This window comes from Scatophagus argus, chromosome 5 (assembly GCF_020382885.2).
Source record: "Scatophagus argus isolate fScaArg1 chromosome 5, fScaArg1.pri, whole genome shotgun sequence".
In the NCBI taxonomy this organism is placed as follows: Eukaryota; Metazoa; Chordata; class Actinopteri; family Scatophagidae; genus Scatophagus; species Scatophagus argus.
The window spans coordinates 18,565,721-18,575,331 of NC_058497.1; the positions used below are offsets into that span (position 1 = coordinate 18,565,721).

Below are 9,611 nucleotides of genomic sequence, written 5' to 3' on the forward strand. Positions count from 1 at the left end.
TCGTGTTCATTCTCATTTGCGGCCCATAGGCTCTCCTCTGGGTACCCCAGAACCACTGGTGCTTCTTACTCCACCACGGTGCCTCACAGCCAATCGCACGCAGCACGGTGTTCTCCTCACATGGCTCCCCCCAGCCAACCACTCCTCGCCCATAGACCGATATATCATGGAGTTCCGCCTCGGGGAGAGGTGGGAGGTTCTGGATGATCTGATCCCATCCACTGAGACTGAGCTCATAGCTCGAGACCTCGTTCAGGTCAGTTGCGCACACGTTTTGATAAGAGACATGGCTGTAACAAGTAAATTAAGAGTATAATCATATATGTAAGATATAGTTATTAGTTTTCCCATTTTGTGGTTTCAGTGTATTTTAACAACCATTCAGGTGTAGGCTGCAGTTGGCTAAAAACTACAAGAATATAGTTTGTTGGGCTTAAATCACTAAAATAACAATAAACAAACAGGACAGCTGCAAACTGTAATTATTTTTTTATGATACAAGCAGTAATACATAGAAGAATTATCGTGCACATCATCATCATCATCATCAATAGACCAGTTTTTAAAATACAATCTCAAAGTGATTTTTGAACACACTTTAGAGTGACTTGGTGATGGAGAAGAGTTTGTTTGGTGTGTCTCTCTGACAGGAGTCCTGGTATGAGTTTCGAGTGATGGCTGTAATGGATGACCTGATCAGTGAGAGCAGCAATGTAGTGGGAGTGTCGAGCACAGGTTTGTTTCTCTGGAAAGAATCATTACACATGTACACGTACACACAGAAACGCTTGGTCCTTGTGAGCAATAGATTTGTCATTAACCTCTAATTTTACCCACTTGTCTGCCATATTAGATCCTTTCCCACCTGCGGAGTTGCCTGATGAGGGGCTGGCGCGGCCTGTGGTGGCGGGTGTTGTGGCAACTATCTGTTTTCTGGCGGCGGCAGTACTGTTCAGCACTCTAGCAGCTTGTTTTGTCAATAAGCAGCACCGCCGCAAACTCAAGCGTAAACCAGGTCAGTCTCCCTCTCTACTTAATTTACACATAATAAATATAGTACGTGTCTGACTATGGATGGATTATTGAACGGGTTCTCTGAGCCAAAGTCAATGAAATTACTACAAAGAGATGAAACATGGCACAAATGGACCACAGAAACATTCAAAACAACCACAAATAGACACAAAACGGCGACAAAGAAATGCCAAACAACCACAAAGTGCCTCAAAACAACCACAACGAGCCACAAAACAACCGCAAATAGACATAAAACAACTACAAAGAGAGACAGGACCTCAGAGGCAGAAACCAACAAAGAGATATAAAAAAACTACCCAAAACAACTGAAATGGGCTGCAAACAATGCCCAAAGAGACAAAACAAAACCACAAAGAGACACCAAAGAGCTACACACACACAGACATGTCCTATGCAGGATGGGGTGGGGAGGGCTGTAACATGTTGCAGGGACACATTGCCTCATAATTCATCCATGTGTCTGACTTCTACTTGCAGTGTTTGACGGAAGAAATGCTAAATTTAAACGTTTTTGTCCTCTCAGATCCTCCCTTGTCTGTGACACACTTCAGGAAAAGCATTGAGTCACCGTAAGTAAAGTCAACACCGGGAGCCCCTGCAAGCTGCCAGAGGTGGCTACTATGAGCATCTTCTAATGCACCTTTCACAAAATGTCTCTTCCCATGCACGCTGTGACTAGGAATACATATTTAGCAATGGATAACAGTAAAACCTATAAACAGGTTAAGTTTATTTTGATGCAGCTGGAAACACAACATTTTCTGAGGCTTGTTAGGGAAGCTGATTATTACACACGAAATTGTTTCCTCCCTGCGTTTAGACAAGAGGTAGCATGGCGACAGATGGTATATTTATGACATTGCACAAAATGAACAAACATGCTGAAGAGGAAGAAGCAAAGGTGGATGATATAAAATAAACATTGATTATATGTCCAGGCAACTTGAAGGGTGTGGAAGAACATGTACATTAGCAGCCTCTAGCGGTTTGTGGGCAGATTAAGGAAAGTTCAAAGCAGCAGAGTCAGCATTTTAAGCACATTATCCACAGTGCCCAAGCTACAGTATGTGTACTGATTGTTGATTCATCTGTACTCTTTAACCCCAAACGCTGTCTGCTTTCTGCATGATTCTTAAGTGTTGAATAACGCAGTCTTTTGTTTAGCTGCACATTTAATGTACGGTATCCGCTACATGTGTGTGTAATTGTCTGTCTGTCTGTCTGTAAAACTTGTGTATACATATGATTGCATTTCAATCTCAAATGAAGCTCATTTGTGACTATAATCTGTGTGTAAATCCCATGCCAGAACAAATGTTTGTTTGCCTGAGACTTTAGGTAAATCGTCACTAGCAGATCGCCTTTCTTTACTGTAGTGATATGGTCCAGGCAGATCAGGGAGTTCACGCGTAGTCTTTCCTGCAAATGGCACAGTCAAAGATAAACCAGGCCCATGTCGTTTGTCTCCCATCGCAGGCCTCCTCTCACCCCCTTGCCAGGGGTAGAGCCCTGCTGGGACGAGCCTGCCAGGAGCAGTTTCTTGCCCCCGCCCGCCAGCCCCCTGTGAGTGCCTGCCTGCACCAAAATACAGAGTGTGCTGCACTACACTGGCTTGGCTGCATGGTTAATGTATTGCATAGAAATTATGAACTGATACTGACTATTTGCTGTAGTGAAGCCTACTGCTGGCGTATTTGCATGCACAGGTTGTCACGCACCATACAGGGATTAAATTGCATTAGCTCAGCTGCATGTACAGTTCAGTGCTGTGTATATGCACTCTTAATAATGTATGTCTATCTGATACATTCAGTGACCCAGTAAGTGTCGACTGTGCTGCTCCTGGTGTGGGCAAATGAGGCCTGGTTAGATGTCATCTGCTTTCCTCACATCACCATTTGGTGCAGCATATGGAAATTGGTCTCTCGTCTGCTCAAGAAGACGATGCAGAATCAATAGATCTGTGATACGGTTGTCATGGTTGCGTCGTCGGTTCACCTCTCATCCTGTCATTCTGGCTTGGTTCATTAGCTGCTGTCCTATCAGGACTCTGCTGCTGCCATAAACTGGTCATTATCATAATGCAGTTCATTATGGCCGCCTCGATAGCGTGCTTAGCTTTGTTTTGTGTCATCAGTTTAAGAATGAAGCTGCATCCATGCCCATTAAAGCCTCTAAAGGGTTTTTCTTCCATTTTGAAAGGACTTGACGCAATTCAACTTTTGGTTTCATCTAGCGTATGTTAAAGTAAGTGCCTTCTGTTTGAATTTTTTTTGTCAGGTTATCGTCGGGGAAGATAAGTCCAGAGAGCTCCCCTCCATCTCGACCACGCTCTCTTTCTTCAGAGGGTTCCCACGGTCCAGGCCTGTACGTGCGGAAGCTGCCCAGCCCTCAGAGAGAACGAGAAAAAGAGCTCTCCTTCTACAAGAAAACCAAGCGTGCCATAGCCAGCAAGAAATACAGTGTGTCCAAGTATGAAGCAGAGGTCACCACGCCTATTGAGCTGATAAGCCGTGGCCCTGATGGCCGCTTCGTCATGGAGAGCAGCCCACCGCCTCGCCGCATCCAGGGCTTCCCCTTCGCAGAGGAGTCTGACATGTACCCTGAGTTCCGGCAGTCTGATGAGGAGAATGATTTTGACCCCGGGCCTCTGCCGCCCATCATGCCCACGCTGCGGCCCCAGCTCTCCCCAACGTCCTCCAGCCTGGAGTCAACGCAGCCCCCCACCTACAGCCCCCGCCTACACAGGCCCATGGAAGGTATGAGCTTTGCAGAGGGCAGTGCACTTCACGCCTCAGGGCAGGCCCCGGCCTCCCGCTACAGGGGCTTTCCCCAGGGCCCATTCTATGGGTATCTAGGCAGCCGCGGTGAATCAGGGATTCCACCACCATTCTACATGCCTGACATCAGCCCGCGTAGCTCCGCTCTGTCCTCCCCCCCAGGCACCGCCGAGGGGCCCTTTGGTTACCCTTCCATCCCCGAGGAGAGTGGCGAGACGGAGCACCATCAGTACACTGCCTCTGGCCATTCTCTGTCTCACACACAGAGCCCTCCTCCTCGCTCACCTGAAAGCTGGCAGCCTCATGAGTTACCCTTCTTGGGTCTAGAGGGTCCAAGGTTCATATACCCACCTCACCATCCCTTACATCATCCCCAGGACCTCCCTGACCCACCCCCATACCCTCCTCACTCTCTACCCACCAGTCGCCTGCAACTCCCTCCCCTTAAGGATCCAACAAGCCCTGGACTCCTGCAGCTGGAGGTCCCTGTGGCTCCCCCAGGCAGAGACAGGCCCCTGGGGCCTCCGGTTAGGCGTTTAGCTATGCAACAGGCCCAGAGTCTCGGCCAGCTCAGACACACGGCCCACGGTGTGGGTGTACCAGTGTTGCCTTACCCTGACCCGGCAGCCCGTGCAGGGAGCCCAAGCACAGCCCCCAGTAGTAGCCCTCAGTCCTGGCTTAGCCCGAGGGCAGGGCGCCGGGCAGACCCCAGCCTACCCCCACTAGTACTTCAGCCCTCCCGCCTTTCTCCACTCTCCCAAAGCCCACTTAGCACCCAGCCAGGTTCCCCAGATATTCTAGTGCGGCCCCCTCCACGGCCCAGCATCCTCCGCACCTCTCGGTCTCTGGAGATGCCTGAGATCACCTTGCAGCCCTCAGCCACTGTCAGTTTCTCCCGGAGGTCCTCCCTGACTGCCTCTCCCACTCAGGGCGCCAGGCAACCCAGCCCCAGTTACCACGCCCACATGTCCTATGCCTCCACTGCAGCCAGTTACCCCTCCCAGTCCCCCTCTCCCCCTCTGGAGGGCAGGGATGTTTTCGGGCAGAGGCCATCCCAGAGAAGGACAGAGGAGGAGATGCTACCCTCAGAGCCCTCTCAGCTCCAGATATCAGCCTCAGGGTAGGTGATCCATTCCAGTAGAGAATAGTCACATATTTATTTAAAGGGGAGGCTTCTCTCCTCGTCTGCTCTCTATTCCAAATTTCCTCAGTATTTATCCACAGTTTTACATTGATGTCGTCATTTAGGCATAATTAAGATGCATATTGTTAATTAATATGCGGAAAGCATGTAATTGCATTTAGCACACTCTGAATCAGCTCATTAAAAGATTTACCTAAACCTGATGGCATGTGAAAGCTCAATTTGATAGTAAGATAATGTATTATTGTCTTTACTAGTTGACAGTACATATTTATTCTCATAAAATATTGATTGTAAAGTCACCCTGCCCCCCCATTTTTAATATTGAAACTTTGAATTAAACAATTTTTCACAACTGAATAGAAAATAAACTTACTCAAATCAGTTACTGAAAGAAGTTATTTTCATCTTCAGCCTTCATAATTAACTGTATATTTATTATATATGTTATTACGTAGTACATTACCCTTTATTTCAAGAAATACAATTCTGAAAATTCACCCTTTATAAAGCATTTATAAGCCATAAATAATGCATTTATTAATGGTAATAAACTGTTTGCTAATTCTTTGTAGATCAGTTATTACCGATTAATAAGTGCAACTTTTTGGTTACCTGGTTGTGAAAATTCTGCCTAGCTGTTAATAAATCAGTTAATAAATTAATTGAGGACTAAGAGTTTTTCATTTTCCAATAGGCAGCAGATGTTGGGAAGTCATTTTTGCAGTATTCATACATTTTAGTAAGTTAAAATAGAGGGTTCTTACAGTAATTAGAGAGTAATTATGCAGTTGTAAATAATACTGAGTTGTTAATACAAAGATCTAAGGTCAAACAGTTGGATGAATTCATGAGCCGAAAAGGCAAATCACGTATCCTGCTGGAGGAGGATCAAAATCAGCACACAACCTGGTAACGAAAAAGTAGTTATTATGGCTTCTAGCCGTGTTATAAAGCATTAGTAAATGATTCATTAACCCTTATTAAGGTATCCCTTATTACAAATCGGTCCCTACTCTATGAAGATATAAATCCTAAGCTTTTTGAATCTGAATAAATAACAGAATCGAATGTTACTAGAGGGGATTTCTCCAGTCCCCCCCCCAACCCCACGACAGTCTGATCCATCAGGGCCCCTGTACACCGACTGTGAGACATAAAGCAGGACGTTTTATATTTTTACACCTATATACAAACATATATGAGACTCATATACCTTTACTGTACTCATTCCTGCGCCCCCTCACACCCACCTCACAACCCTAGAAGCTACAGTCATACGGTAGCTAAAGCCAGGAAGCAGAGACTCGCTCCTGTACCATCACTGGCCTTTAAGGGAAGGTAGCGTATAGGGCTGCTGCTTTATAGAGGGTAAGGGTCTTACATGATTTGTTTTTGATTGATCTCAGCTATCTGGGCAGCGTTGTGACCCGGTCCCCTACGCCGCAATAGGTAAGGGTCGGACCCATGTCTGAGAGGGGAGGGGTCAGCAGGGGGAGGGCTCTAATCACTCTCTCCTTTAAAGGGGAATCGCTTTGGGTTGTGCCTCTGTGCTGGATTCAAGTGAAGTACAACTAATAGTAATATTGACTGCAGGACACATTTGTCAATACACTTCCAAGGCACAGTGAGCCTGCTGTGGCGTAGGCTGCAGTAATTAGGCTTATGAGCAAGGAGGAGGAGGAGGTTTTGGACTATGGAGACGTATTTTTGTCTTTTGATTGTTTGAATACAGACATGTTTCCCTGCACCAAAAAAAGCCTTGAATCAATAGAGGACGCACATGAATGATAGACTGGAGTATTCCCCTTTAAAGTTTTGTTCCATGTGCAAAATGCCATGCATGCATTCTCTAAACTTCTTTCTACGACCAAACAAATAACAACAGTTCTCAAACTAAATTCTTTGTCACATTTGTTGTCCTAAGTGCTTTCGTTTTCCTGTCATGTGACTGTTTTTAATGGCCATTTCCTCTTCCTGTCATGTGACTTGTTCTTTAACGGCCATTTCCTCTTCCTGCCATCTCCTCCCGTCAGCATGGTGAAGCCTCTGTACGCAGTGTTCATGTTTATGAAAGTGTGCTGTACAGTGTTCATGTCTATGGAATTGTACTTTATTTAAAGCACTGTGGCCTCGGCACACAGTTTATGTGATAATGGAAATGTTCTCTATCTGTCCAGGACTGTTGCAATTCTCAGATTTGTCTCCCCCCCTCTGCTAATGGTTCTCAATCTCTCTCTCCACAGTGACAAGTGATGGACAGCATCTCTAAAGCTTTCTGTTCCTATGCCTTTTGAAACAATACATGTTTGGCACAACAGCCTGACTTAACGAAACATTAAGTCAGGTTTTGAAGCTGTTTGTGTTCAGTTCTTTGAAAGGCAAAGACATTGAGCCAACACTGACCCTCATGAACCTGAACTTAAATCCTAAGAGTTTGTGAGGTTACTTGGATCTAATTTAATTTTATTGCATCTTTCTATGAGAGATGGACAACAAAACCAGTGTTCAGTATGAGGTAAAGCTGTGTCTAAGACAGACTGCATACCGTGACAGAGAAGATACTTTTTCAGCTTGATGTGATTATTTTTTTCACTGATTGAACATTGATTATTTTTCATTAATCGTAGCATGTATCGCTCATGAAATGAAAATAGTTCCCAAGACTTCAAAAACAGCTGTTAATTTTCCTCTTTCTTCAACATGGAAGCTGAGAGCAACCGCGCTTGCAAATATTTTGTTACCTCGAGAACACAAAAGGTAGATTTTGGGAGATAACAAGATAATTATCATGGGAAAATGACTTTTGTTTTCTCAAATCTCAGGATTATCATAACGAACTAGAAAATAAGTGCTTGGTTCATTGATTACATCTGGTATCAAGATCACCGTCATGGCTGCTGGGGAGCCTTTGTAGCTGATCAGTACAGTTACCTCAGTGGTCAGCAGGATCACAAAGACACAATACCGTTTCTGCTTGTGTTTGACCCTGGCTGAAGTACAGTCCGACACTTCAGCTAAAATCAGTTGCTCCAGTTGTCAGTACGCCATCTATGCATGCTGACAAGGCACTTCTGATCTCCGATAAACATTATAATTAATAACAAGAAACAAACGTTTGTTTTCTCGAGATAATGATATTAATTAGCTCGTGATCTCGAGATAACAGCGTTAAAAAAATAACTGCAAGCACGGCTGTTCTCGGCTTCCACAGTTTTAAAACACATACACACTGAACTTCCTGCTTTGTGTAATAAAACTTTATGGCTACTGTTACAGTTCTAGAAATTATTTTCATTTTATGAGTTTTCTATAGCAAAGAGATCAGTATAGCTACATTTCTGAAGCAGTCACTATTTAAAGACCCAAACCTGAATGAGCACAGTAATTATTTTCTTAACCTGGAATATGTTTTTTTTTCCATTTATTTTTAGGACTGTTGGTAGGACCACAAAATGTTCCAGATTTTACAGTTATAAGGCTTAAAATGTGAGGACGTAGTGACTTTGTATCACCAACACTTTGGCCTTTGAGGATAAATATGTAGTCTGCATTACCATACTTCCTGTAAGGGTCTTTAATGTGATGACTGTTTGAGAAGAAACTCAATAGCTAATAAATTCACCAAATCCACTCCCACCTTAAGTAAGCTATTCTTTTGTTCTTTCTTTGCCTCTTTCTTTTTGTGTCTAACTTTTGTCATCCATCAGTGCAGATAAAGTGGAAGTTTATCATTTTAGAGAAAGGGCTCTGAGTAGAAGTACAAGAGCCCATAAAAACATGCAGTAGCGTCTACTGTAAATACCGATGCAAAGTTCTGTCTTTTCACGTCTGAGATGGGACCAAAACATGACTGTTGAATTAATGCAGGACAACCTATGCTGTGCTGTTTCTCCTCGTCTCAGGGAACCTCTAGGTGCGTCTAGTGATCCTGCCGGGTCTGAGAGCTTACCAGCACTGCTACACCACTGTATTACTAAAGCCAAGGGAGTGGCTGCCAACAACAATAACAACACAACCTCCGCAAGGAGATCAGGTTCGTCTGACCATTAGAGAAAGGACACAAGAGATTCATCTTAAACTATGTGGATGGTGTGTCACTCCGTGTTTTCTCTCTGCCTCCCTTTCAGGTGCATGTCCCTCTCAGACCCAGCAGCAATCTCAGACACCCCAAGAGGGAGAGGATGTCAGCCTCCACAGAAAGCGGAAAAGGCAAAACAAGAAGAACCCCTATCTCTATTTGACCTCCTTCCTGCACTGCAGGCGGTCTGAGGAGGACCAGACAGGCATTCTGGCCAGTGCAGACTCCGAGGGCCCAAATTATGGGACTCTACGCTGACCCGTGTGCCCACCAAGCCATTGGACTCGACTAAACTGACCTCCCCCAACAAAAAAAAAAAAATCTGAAACAACAACAACAACAAAAAAAAAAAAACAACCTCACACCTCCCTGCTCCCTGTATCAAACTAATGCATTTCTTATCATCTCAGAAAGTTCGTCTGTGTTTGGGGAGCAGGGAGAGTATCCAGCTGAATACCCCCGGGGGTTGGAGATCTCATTCGAAGACAAGAACAACCGCTTTTCTGAGTCGTCATCACTACTTGTCTCTGAGGAATTTCACTTGAAAATGCTCTGAAAATATATAATG

General features: G+C 44.7%; 1 protein-coding gene across 3 annotated transcripts in view; it reads left to right on the forward strand.

Moving 5' to 3' along the window:
* Nucleotides 1-9,374, forward strand: part of igsf9ba (immunoglobulin superfamily, member 9Ba) — a 58,104-nt gene extending 48,730 nt beyond the window's left edge. The window contains exons 14-21 of one of the 3 annotated variants that reach the window (XM_046389405.1): nucleotides 30-256; nucleotides 651-735; nucleotides 854-1,015; nucleotides 1,562-1,607; nucleotides 2,515-2,601; nucleotides 3,319-4,938; nucleotides 6,372-6,414; nucleotides 8,868-8,998. In XM_046389405.1, coding sequence (XP_046245361.1) covers nucleotides 30-256; nucleotides 651-735; nucleotides 854-1,015; nucleotides 1,562-1,607; nucleotides 2,515-2,601; nucleotides 3,319-4,938; nucleotides 6,372-6,414 — 2,270 coding nt within the window. In that variant the 3' untranslated portion in view covers nucleotides 8,868-8,998. Of the gene's footprint in view, nucleotides 1-29; nucleotides 257-650; nucleotides 736-853; nucleotides 1,016-1,561; nucleotides 1,608-2,514; nucleotides 2,602-3,318; nucleotides 4,939-6,371; nucleotides 6,415-8,867; nucleotides 8,999-9,092 lie in introns of those variants that run through there. The other 2 variants (XM_046389403.1, XM_046389404.1) reach the window with 2 other exon arrangements.
* The last annotated feature ends 237 nt before the right edge of the window (nucleotides 9,375-9,611 follow it).